A 12136-nucleotide genomic window follows, 5' to 3' on the forward strand; every position below is an offset into this window, starting at 1 on the left:
TTAGGATAAGCCACGGCCATTTAAAGCGGTGCTTTAAATGCCTAGCGTGTCAATACGGCCCCTGATGCAATAAAAGTGGTAGATTTATCCCTGGGCGTCCGCACACCACTCCCCTTTATTAGTTGTTCTGTGATGCTTCCCCAATATTATCACGTTACTGCTCCCTGGGGCATCACCCTTGTGTTATAGTACAACATTCGTACAGCACAACCTGGAACATTAGCAGTATGAAATGTCACAGGATTTCAGCAGGAAGCTACAGGGGTGGATATGAAGCGGTATGTCCTTCTCAAAACTTTTTCAGGCACAAACAGGGCTGAAAGCAAGATCGTGTGTAATGGTCCCCATATCATCACGAGCCCAAATAATCCTGAATACATCTTGTTTGGAAGGGCCCATAGTCTATTCACTGGATGACACAGAACTTAGTACCCGGGCGAAGTTAGGCATTTCCTGTCTCTGTCATGTTCTCCTTGAGGGTTAGGAAGTTGAACAAGAATTTTCTGACTGATGTGTCCTCTAAGCCAGAGGTTCCCAAAAATTTTTTTCAGGCCACAGCCCCCTTGGTTCCATAAACCCATTCCTCTGTGCGCCCTACTCAGCCCTACAAAAAACATTATTCAGAATAGTGGTTTGCATGGCACACTAAGAAAGACAATGGCACATTAAAGTTCATAACAGTAACAATCAATTGCACATTTATTCAAAATCCAGTTAAAACTACTGTGGAACCTTGGGTAGCGAACATGATCTATGAGGGAGGCAAGTTCGCAACCCGCAGTGTTTGCAACACGCAGCGCTGCATCTGCGCATGTGCGGGTCATGATTCGGCACTTATGCGCATGTGCAAAGCTCGATTTAGTGGTTCTACGCATGCATGAGCGCCGAAACCCGGAAGTAACCCGTTCCGGTACTTCCGGGTTTGGCGCAGTGTGCAACCCGAAAATATGTAACCTGAAGTGTCTGTAACCCGAGGTACCACTGTATTTAGTTTAATCGATTCAGCAAAACTGATGAACTTGATCCAGTTATACTAGCTTTCCAAAGTCTGATAGTAATTTAAACCCCCTGCCCCCCTCTTGCATCTTAGTCCCTGTCCACGTAATCCCACTGCCCTTTAGGGGTGCTGCCGGGCTACTTTCATGAGTAGGGGGAGAGGCACCTTCTCAGTGCAAAGTGTGTGCTCTACCACTGAGCTACTTGGACCTTCCCCAACACTGAAAGGGCTTTTTTTTTGTTTTTAAAACAGGCCCTTTAGTATTTGTCTCTTAAATTGTTTGCTCTCTTCACATTTTGCCTATTTTCTGTAGATGCTCATAGCTAAGATAACATCTGTATTCCGAAGAGCCGCCATTCTGAAGACGGATAAGCGTGTGCGAGTAATGTCTGAGATTTTAACATGCATCAAGCTGATTAAAATGTATGCTTGGGAGAAATCTTTTGCGAATACCATCAAAGGTATGGGGCACGGTGGGGGAAGAGTTCTTTTGCATCTCAGCTGAGTTCCTTAAGTGGATCATTGCCTGCAATTGTCTTTGTTTCAGCGGTCATCTGAGATTATAATTTGCAAAATTGCATTCCATTGTCTAGAACAGGCGGTGTGGCCAAAAGTGGATGTCGCCGCTGCACACTTGCCATGTGGCACATACAAGCACACAGCCCTCCTTCTCAGCTGATCCATGCAGGTCAGCATGGGAGGGGCATTATATACAAATGATGACAGCCAATGTTCAGATGTCTCACAGTGAAATATGCCACTGTTTGGAATTATTAGTAGCTCCGGCTTCAAGGGAGAATATAGGATCCCCAAGGAGAACATCCTGATACCTAAAGACAGAACAAAGCTTTAAAAAGGACAGGTCACAAGCCTCCAATCCCAATAATTATTCTTCCCAGGGATTGTGAATGTGGCAACCTGAATTTGTACCTTTTCCATAGGTTTGCTTTTCGTTCAGTTCTCTCTACTGTATTTCTTATTATATGTTTTTGATAAAATAAATGCAGATAAATACATTTCAAAATATGATTTTCAATCTGATGACTGGGGAAGGAGTGATCTGCTTCCCCATGAGGGCACCTAGGATTGGAAAAGGGGTTTAAACCTCCCCATTCCACCCAGCTCTGTTAGCTGAAGTGTTACCACTGCCTCCAAAATCAGTGGGGTCTTGTCATTTGCTTGCAGTGCGGTAGCTCATCTAGGGTATTGGCATTCCTAGCCTAGAAGGTTCTGTGGTTTATCACTTTGCTAAAATCATAACAGCTTGATATATGTATTTTGCCCTCCCCAGGCACCAGAAAAAAGGAAAGGATAATCCTGGAAAAAGCCGGATATGTACAGAGCGTGAATTCTGCCCTAACTCCGATCGTGTCCACTACGGCGATTGTCTTGACATTCACCTTCCACATTCTTCTGAAGCAAGAGCTAACAGCCTCTGTTGTAAGGCTTAGCCCCAATTTACATTTTGTCAATGATCATTTTGTCAGTTTCATATTTTGATCCTGATGTTGTTGGCATTACTTTTCTGGCACCCTAAAACTTAGGGTCAAACTAACATTATTCCAGCTTTGTATGTGGTTACTCACCTGTTCACCATGTAGTTCACCATGGATGACCTGGCATTCTGTGATGGTGAGTGCATTGCATTCCTTGGAGGAAGAATAGACCACTCCATCCCTTGTCTACCAGCCTGCTTTGTTTCCATGCTAGCTGTGGAAGAAGGAAAGTCTCTTCATCCACAACCTGCACACAAAACAAGCATGGGGGGTAGAGATGAGAAAGATCACCCCATCCCTCCTCCACTAGTCCACTTGATCAAATGCCTTTTTTAAAAAAATACCCCCCCAACATTCTAAGAGGTTAGCTGGAAACCTCTTAGAGGGGGGCACATAGAGAAGGACCTCGGATGCTGATTGTAGGGTCTGGGTAAGTTCATACCTGGAAAGGCAGCCCTTGGAAACCTTGGGGTATTGGAGTCCTGTGTTATGCAAGGCTTTATAGGTCAAAACCAGTATTTGGAGTTGGTCCTTTTGTCTGCATACCTGTGCTGATGAGCTGGATTCCTGGTTTACCTCCTTCCACAGCAAATTGAGAAGGGCCATAGATCAGTGGTATGCACCTGGTTTGTATGCAGAATTATTATTATTGTTATTATTAAGAATACCATGCCCATCTGGCTGGATTTCTGCAGCCATTCTGGGCAGCTTACAGGATATACAGAATGTCTCAGATCCAATCCCTGGCATCTCCAGGTTGTGCTGGGAACTTCCTCTGTCTGAAATACTGAAGAGCCACTGCTGCTCAGTGTAGACAAAGCTAGATGGACCAAACGGTCTGACTCAGTAGGCAACTTCCTATGTTCCTATGAGAGCTGCTACTAGTCACTGTAAACAATACTAAGCTAGACGAACGAGCACTTTGATGATAAGTATAATGCAGCTCCTTACGTTCTATATGGCAAAAGAGCTGGAGAAGGAGTGGGGACAGGGGAAACTGTCTCCCAAGCCTCCATCAGAGAAATTCAGTGCAGCATCAAAATTCATATTGCAACCTGGCAGCTTTAGTCCATGTTGCCATTGTCGAGATGGTGTAGCGGTTGGAATGTTGGGCTAGGACTGCAGGGAGTGAGGTTTAAAGTCCCAGTCTGCCATGATACCAGCTGCCTTTTAACTCCTTTCCCTTTTCAGGCCTTCAGCATGATTGCTATGTTTAACGTCATGAGGTTTTCACTTGCCATTCTGCCGTTTTCTGTGAAAGCCTTTGCGGAAGCAAATGTCGCTATTAAAAGAATGGAGGTAAAACAACAACAACACAAATGTTTTAGGTTTGTTGAGCGGGAGCATGAGAAACAATGGCCTAGGCTGAGGTTCCTGTACCGGACCACACTTTTGCTGTAGCAATATGCACTTTAATCTATTATTACACCGGAGGCTGCTTGCTGGGGAAATTGCAGGAAACTGTACAAGTAATTTTACTCTGTTCATAACCCTTTGCTCTTGATCTTTTTCTTTTTTTAAAAAAATTATGTTAGTTCTGACATTCAAGCTAGTTCCCAGAGTTTATTAATCCAGCGACTAAACACGCAGCTTCTTGACATCCCATTTTACTCCAAGCATACCTCTGCCACAATCACATAAGGAGTTAATTTTGTGCATCACTTTATTGGGTGCGAACCTTGACCGTGCCTCTCTCCTTTTTTTCCTTTAGAAAATTCTGCTCACCAAAACTCCTCCTGCCTATGTGATGGCACTGGAGGACCCCCAGAATGCTGTCGTCCTGAAAAATGCCACTTTGTCCTGGGTGAATTTGCCTAGTGAAAGCAGCGCTAGAAGTAATAAGGAGAATGTCCTGAAAGTGAAAAGTGCACGCAAGCCCCAATCCACGACTGGAGTCGCCACGTCTCACTCTCAGATATCAAGTTCTGGGAAGGAGTGCAGTAGTAGCAATGTCCTGTCCAACATCAGTTTTATGGTGAAGAAAGTAGGTATACCTGAACGATTATTTGCAGAAGAGTAGCTGTGTTAAGAGCCGTGTGGCACCTTGAAGACTGACACGTTTCTATGGCATAAGCTTTTGTGGGCTGGTGTTCGTCAGATGTATGAAATGTTACCCTGAGTTGCAGATACATGCACAGAACACAGGTTATATCCAGTGCTATCTTTACTCAAAGCAGACCCATTGAAATTGATGGGCATGACTAACTTAGGTAGATTAATTTCAGTGGGTCTACTCTGATTAAAACTTAGTTGGCTATGGCCCATGGTTGGGTGAGGGAACAGTAAAAATTGAGATCAGAGGGAGATTAAAGTCTCATCTGCACTGTATATCTATTGCATCCCATTGAACAGTCATAGCTTCTCCCAAGGAAAACAGAAAACAAGAACCAAAAGAATTGTTTCTCACAGGAAGGAAACAAAGCACAGGTTTCTCAGCTCTTACACACAATTTGTGCGTAAAGTTTTAGACACAGCAATGACATTGATGGGCCTTTCTCTGAAAGTCTAGTTTTCATGGATGTCAGAACTTAATGGGCCAATGTTATCCATGATGCAGAAAATAGTATGTCCTAGAATCCTTTGGGAAAAGCCATGACTATTTAAAATGGTATAATACTGCTTTAAATATATAGTACAGATGGGGCCTAGATCAGGCATCCCCAAACTCAGCCCTCTAGATGTTTTGGAACTATAGTTCCCATCATCCCTGACCACTGGTCCTGTTAGCTAGGGATGATGGGAGTAGTAGTCCCAAAACATCTGGAGGGCCGAGTTTGGGGATGCCTGGTCTAGATGAAGTAAAGTAGACAGTGATAGCCAGTGCTTTTTTTCTGGGAGGATGCAGGGGTACACATACCCCTAAACATTTTGTGAATCTTTGTACTTTTGTCCGTTTACTGTGTTTATTTCCCCCGATTTGAACTATAAAATGGTTATTTTCTTGAGTCAAAATGAGTACCCCTAAACATTTTTTAAAGAAAAAAGCACTGGTGATAGATATGCACTTAACTGGGGTAATTCATTCTATTTCTAATAAATATTTTCTAACATTTCTTTCTGACTTCGATGTGCTACAGTTAAGAGTTAAGCAATCGCTCTATGCATGTTCATGTAGCATACCAGTTGGGAAAAATTCACAATTGCTATGAATAGATCTGTTTCAAAATAAATTTTATTCGTAGGGCAAGGTTTTAGGGATTTGCGGACATGTTGGAAGTGGAAAGAGCTCGATCATGTCAGCGATATTGGGGCAGGTATGCTACCTTTTAAATATTTTGCAGAAAACCCACACTATCTAGTGGAGTTACTTGTAATGTTGTACATTTTCCTGTATTAAATTATTCTATGGTTGTATTGGTCGAATAAGAATATCAACCTCAGCACTTGCAAAGTACAGGTGTCAAGCATGTGTTGTGCAGTGTCTAAAGTGTCAGCCTAGGATCTGGGAGATCAGGGTTCAAAACTCCACTCAGCTTCTGTCAATAGGCAGGGAGTTCCAAAGTGTAGGTGTTGCCATGCTAAAATATTGATTTGTTACAAGTGAAGAGCAAGTATCCCATGGCACCTGTAACAGTGCAAATTTCACAGATTGGAGTGGCCGAATTGGCACATAGGGGGTAAGGGAAAGGTAACATGTTGGTAACAACCAGTGCAGATCTCCGAGAGAAGTGTTACATGTCAGCAACCATGCTACAACATTGTATTATTATTATTATTATTATTATTATTATTATTATTATTATTACTCCGCCCATCTGGCTGGGTTTCCCCAGCCACCCTGGGTGGCTCCAACAGAATATTAAAATCACAATTAAACATCAAACATTAAAAACTTCCCTAAACAGAGCTGCCTTCAGATGTCTTCTAAAAGTCAGATAGTTGTTTATTTCTTTGACATCTGGTGGGAGGGCATTCCACAGGGTGGGCACCACTACCAAGAAGGTCTTCTGCCTGGCTCCCTGTAAACTCACTTCTCGCAGTGAGAGAACCGCCAGAAGGCCCTCAGCACTGGATCTCAGTGTCCGGGCTGAACGATGGGGGTGGAGACACTCCTTCAGGTATACTGGGCTGTTTAGGGCTTGAAACAAGCTCCCCCTTCCTCCTGCCTGCCTTGCCCACCAAAACTAACAATCCACTTCTGTTTCACTTAACATTTTAGCCTGTCCTCAAATGCAGCCCCAAACTGCACTGAACTCTCCAGGTGAACGCAGAGCACATGGTGATGCTTTATATAACAACTGAAAATCGTGCTTGCTTTCTGAGGCCCATTTTCCTTATTACAAATGTTTGCATCTTCTTCTTTATTTAGTATATACTGCTTAAGTTTCTCTAGACTGGCAGTGGGGAATGTGCTGTCCTCCAAATGTTGCTGGATTCCAACTCCCGTGAGCCCCAGCTAGCTTTGCTCATGGAGGGGGGAGGATTGTGGTCCTTTGGCACCTGGAGGGCCACACGCCCCCCACTTCTGCCCTGGAGGGGAAGGATTGCCTATAAAATATGGAAATTCAGAAATGCATGCCACTGAATTAGGAGCAAGAGGAAGAAAAGGAAGCAGGCAGCTAATCTGCTCTTGAAGCTGCTCTCCGCCACTATTACAAAATCTGTGTCACTCACTTAGCACTCAATTTCAATTAGATGTAATCAGGGCACCTCTCTATGCATTTGATTTTCTGTAATGGAGTGATTAGGAGGTTCCAGACTAAACACCAGCAGTGCAACAGTGTCCTCTGAAGCTGTGCTTTTCAGGGTGGGTAGCATGTGCTGTAGACATCAGGCGGTTTTTGCAAGACATTCTCTCAAGTTTGCAGTTGTATGGGCACTTACTTGCAGGTAAATGCCACTCAACTCAGCTGGCACTTCCAAGTAAGCATGCATAGGATGCAGAAGATCACCCTCTTCTTATCCTGAATTGTTTGATCCTGCTCCTCGGTTTATTGCCAAGGTAGGGACCCCCCTTTTTTCAGCCCAAGGGCTCTCCCATGAAACCTTCTGAGGGCCACATTCCAGTGGTGGGCAGGACCAGGAGCCAAAATGGGTGGAACAATAAATATGAATTTTATTTTTGCATAGCAGGTTAGTTGCTGCAGCCACACATGTGCCTGTCTGTCCTCCAGCCAGGCAATCAAGGAGCGTTATCAGAGTTCAAGGACACATTTTAGCCCTGCAAAAACTATCAAGGAGGGTGGGAAGCAGGGCCAAAGAGGGGGGTGACCTGGGGAGAATAGGTGTGGCTAGGAAGAGTCTCAAGGGTCAGAGAGAAAGGCCAGGGAGGGCCGCACCCAGACCTGAAGTTCTCAACCCTTGGTTTAAAGCCTGAAACTTATTTTTGTAGCCTGAGCTGGGATTTTTTATTTTAATGACATTTGCGCTGATTCTATTGTAACCATCTATTCTTCAATGATACGTAATTTTAACTTCATGTAATCCATTTTGAGCTGGTTCTGCTTAAAAAAAGGGGGGGTTAAGCAAGACAGAATGTTTTTAGTTGATAAAATAATTATGCACTCTACTTTTTTCAGATGTACCTCCATGAGGGGACTGTCGCGGTGGGTGGTACTTTGGCATACGTGTCTCAGCAGGCATGGATATTTCACGGGAGCGTCAGAGACAACGTTCTTTTTGGAGAAGCATACGATGAGCAGAAGTAAATATTAAATTAGACAAGAGGATAATGAGGTTGTCACCGTGTGTGTGTGTGTGTGTGTGTGTGTGTGTGCACCTGCCTCAGAAACATTGCAGGTTCCTTCCTAAACATTAGCTTTCTCTGGTCATTTTATGTGAAGTGTGCAGGCAGGTTTCTACCCAACATATTACTAAGGAGCAATACAAGTTAAATAACTATAAGGCTGCGATCTTATGGTGCGTCGCAGCTCATTCTAGGCGGCCACATGTTTATTTTGGGATCTTCTTCTCCCAAGGAGCAGGGAGAGGCACCCACCCTTAGAAAGGTCAACCTGACTTTGTCAGCCAGGGGGTCACATTTTTTTTTGCAGCCCATGGGCTCACTTGGAATTTTGAGAAAGTGGCTGCCCCATGTGTGGCATGGCATAAAATGGCTTCCCCGTCTAAAAGAGCGAAAGGAGAGGCAGAGCCACAGAATGGGGTGGATACACCAGCCATCAAAATGTGGTAAAGGCACCTACCTCAGCCACTGTTGCCATCATCCATGGAGAGACAGTCTTTGCACCTTTCCTTTGTTCAGAACAGGCAGCAGGCCTGAAGAAGGCCTCTGTGGACATTTTGTGACTGGTGGTCAGGGATTGACCTCAGAAGCACCCTGGAAGGCCCATTCCCTCACAGGCTTTTAAACTCAGGGGGAGAATTCCACCTCACACATCAGTGGATCTTGGGGAAGTGTGGGGTTTGTGTGTTCATACCAGAGAAAGACTGCTTCTATAGTTCTTAGTCTGGTTTGTCTTCTCAGCTGGGTACTTCTCATTCCAGCGATCCGACATAGAGGTCCTCATGTTTCATCATGTTTCAATTATCACCCCCCCCCGTTTGTATTGTCGTTTGGCATGTGTCAGATTCCAACTGCCATGGGTTGTGCTTTGAAAGTGTAGAATAAGAGAGAAATAATAATAATAACGATTCGTAACCCTGAATGTGTTAAGTCTGCCACTGGCTCACCAACAGAGGCATCCCTCAAAAATCAAAAACAGCAGCTAATGAGACATGGCATTGCTAATTAGTTTCATTTCAGTCTATGCATATTGCTTTTTAATTTGGGGAGATTAATTAAAGCCAGCTTTATAAAGGGAGCAAACTGCCTTGTGGTGAGTGACACCCATCCATCTAGCCCAGGGGGAGGCAACTTTTCTTTCTCACCCCACTATCGATGGCCACATTTCACCCAGCATTGTCTTATCAGGAGTTCCAGGCACCCAGAGCACCTTCAGCACCTTGGAGAGCTCCTAGGTTTCTGCTGAGCTAGCTTTGCAAGTTGTTGTCTCAGCAAGTGCCCAGCTCCAACTGAAGCCTTATATAGGCTTGCTGGACCATAAAGCAGCAAGTGTTGCTTACTGCTGCGATTCTAACCCCACTGACCTCAGAGCATGTCCCATTGAATCCAGCATACTTCTGAGCAGACATGGTTAGGATAGCCTTAATCTATTTTATGCGATGAAACCCAGAGCAGAATAGCAACGAGGGAGACAGACTTCAAACCAAGCTAAAAGCTAGACAATTTACAGTTCATCTAAAGTTGAAGAGATGGGTCAAGGTCTGGTTCCACAATTGGGGTGCCACCCTGACCATTTGGGCCTCTGCAAGGGGCAGGGTGCTTGGCAGGACTTCTGATGCTGTGGGAAACAGGTGAGCAGAGCAAATGGGAGGTGGTGGTCCTTCAACTATCCTGATCCCATACTACTTAGAGCAGTGCAGGTAAAAACCAGAGGAAGAGCCATAGCTCAGGGGTAAGGCATCTGCCTTGCATACAGAAGGTCCCAGGTTCAAGCCCTGGCATCTCCAGGTAAGCTTGGGAATGTCTCCTGTCTGAAATCCTGGAGAGCCCCTACCACTCCATATAGACATTATGGAGCTAAATTGACGTAAGGTGACTCCCAACATTATGTTAGTTCCACTTTGAATTTTGGGAGCGAACTGAAGGCCAGCGTGCTATTAGTGATTTTTATGTATTAGTATATACTTAATTCATATCTACAAAACTAGCACAGGGTCTCTCGCTTGGAAAGAAATAGTGATTTGCAAGAGTCTGAATGCTCCATTTTTTTAAAAGGTACAATTATGCCATTGAAGTCTGCAGCCTGAAGTCAGATATGGACCTTCTTCCATACGGAGATATGACTGAAGTAAGTGTCTCAATACAAGCTGCATTTAACTTGGCCATTCAGTGCATGCTATCAAGCGCCATTTTCTGACAAATGCCCTCCTGTAAGGGCTTTAATTCATAGTGAAACAGCTTTCCTATTCTTACCCTATCCGTCAAGGCATTGTCAAATTAATCTTGCCAAGTCCCTTTTGATTTCACGGGCTGGGGCTGGGGGATGGGGAGGTGCATGAAAGCACACAAGGGCAACAATCAATCTAGCCTCAGTGTACACTTCCTGACATGTACAATAAATTGCTATGTGGATTAGACGTCCCTTATGGGGAGTGCCAGGGTGGCAGCCATGGCACACATCTGCCTGCAGAGGCATTCTCTAGTCCACTCCTGCTGTTGAATGAAGCATTTTGTTGTAGCCAGTAGAATAGGTTGCTCTCTGTGTGTGTTTTCCCACAACAGTTTCTCTGGTTTGCAAAGTGGCCCGTAGGCCCAAAATGGTCAGTGACCACTTGTGACGTGTTACTCAGCCTGTGTGACATGACCATCAGGACATAAGAATATAAGAAGATTCCCTACTGGATCAGGCCAATGGCCTGTCTAGTCCAGCATCCTGTTTTCGCAGTGGCCAGCCAGATGCCTGTGGGAAACCCGCAAGCAGGAGCTGAGCGCAAGAGCACTTTCCCCTCCTGTGGTTTCCAGCAACTAGTATGCAGAAGCATTAATGCATCCAGTTGTGGAAGCAGAGCATAGCCATTGCTAGCCTTGTTCTCCATGAATTACCGTATATACTCAAGTATAAGCCGACTTTTTCATCACATTTTTTATGCTGAAAAAGTCCCCCCCCGTCTTATACTTGAGTAAGGGTCCTTTTGGGCTGCTCCTTCCTCCTCCTCCTCCTCCACCTTTGCCGCTGTCGGCAGCAGTGGGGGAGGAATGAGCAGCTTGAAAGCAGCCCTTTTGGGCTGCTTGTTCTTCCTCCGCTGCTGCCGCCACCACCAGGTTTGTGGTGTGGTGAACCAGCTTATACTTGAGACAATAAGTTTTCCCAGTTTTTTTGTGGTAAAATTAGGTGCCTCGGCTTATACTCAAGTATATACGGTAGTTTAGTCCTCTTTTTAGAGTCATCCAATTTGGTACCCATCTGTGCCTCCTGTGGGAGCAAGTTCCATAGTTTAACTATGTTCAGGTAGGTAGCCGTGTTGGTCTGACGCAATCGAAATAAAAAAATAAAAAAATTGTCCAGTAGCACCTTAGAGACCAGCTAAGTTTGTTCTGGGTATAATAAGCTTTCACGTGCATGCACACTTCTTCAGTTTAACTATGTGTTGCAAGAAGGAACACTTCCTTTTATTTGTCTTGAATTTTCCTGCATTCATCTTCTTTCCTTATGCCCTCCTAGTATTATGGGTAGGGGAACCAACCACTTCTCTACTCACTTTCTCCATGCCATGCTTAATTTTATATATTTTTTTCATGCCTCCACTTACCTTATTCTGCAAACTAAAAATCCCCCTAATACCACAACCTGTTCTAAGACTTGTTAGCTAGCAACCCAGGGTGTGGGTGGGTCGCTTTCTTCCCACCTTTCAAGGCAGCCTTATGATTGAAGATGAGACTCTAATTTGTCTTCGGGCCAAGACACCCTTTGCATGTTTTGTCTCAGACAGTTTAATGGGAGCAGAATAGGGAAGCTCTGTCTGGATCTGTTTTATTTTTTAAGCACCTCACCTAATTTTCAAAAGAGCCACAAAAGCAGCAAACAAAAATCCCAGGGTCTTCCTGTTTCATTTCCATCTGGTTTGCTCTGTTTTTCCCTGTGACTGATTAAAATGAAAGCAGGTCCATATTTAGGGAAGG

The 12136-nt window shown here is 44.5% G+C and overlaps 1 protein-coding gene across 4 annotated transcripts in view; it reads left to right on the forward strand.

Moving 5' to 3' along the window:
* Nucleotides 1-12136, forward strand: part of LOC128419482 (ATP-binding cassette sub-family C member 12-like) — a 62556-nt gene that overhangs the window by 7324 nt on the left and 43096 nt on the right. For 3 of the 4 annotated variants that reach the window (XM_053400226.1, XM_053400225.1, XM_053400222.1), the window contains exons 6-12: nucleotides 1311-1458; nucleotides 2289-2437; nucleotides 3685-3792; nucleotides 4205-4477; nucleotides 5676-5747; nucleotides 8013-8137; nucleotides 10232-10304. In XM_053400226.1, the coding sequence (XP_053256201.1) occupies nucleotides 1311-1458; nucleotides 2289-2437; nucleotides 3685-3792; nucleotides 4205-4477; nucleotides 5676-5747; nucleotides 8013-8137; nucleotides 10232-10304 (948 nt within the window). The remainder of the gene's footprint in view (nucleotides 1-1310; nucleotides 1459-2288; nucleotides 2438-3684; nucleotides 3793-4204; nucleotides 4478-5675; nucleotides 5748-8012; nucleotides 8138-10231; nucleotides 10305-12136) is intronic. The other variant, XM_053400224.1, reaches the window with a different exon arrangement.

The sequence above is a fragment of the Podarcis raffonei genome, chromosome 8 (assembly GCF_027172205.1).
Source record: "Podarcis raffonei isolate rPodRaf1 chromosome 8, rPodRaf1.pri, whole genome shotgun sequence".
In the NCBI taxonomy this organism is placed as follows: Eukaryota; Metazoa; Chordata; class Lepidosauria; order Squamata; family Lacertidae; genus Podarcis; species Podarcis raffonei.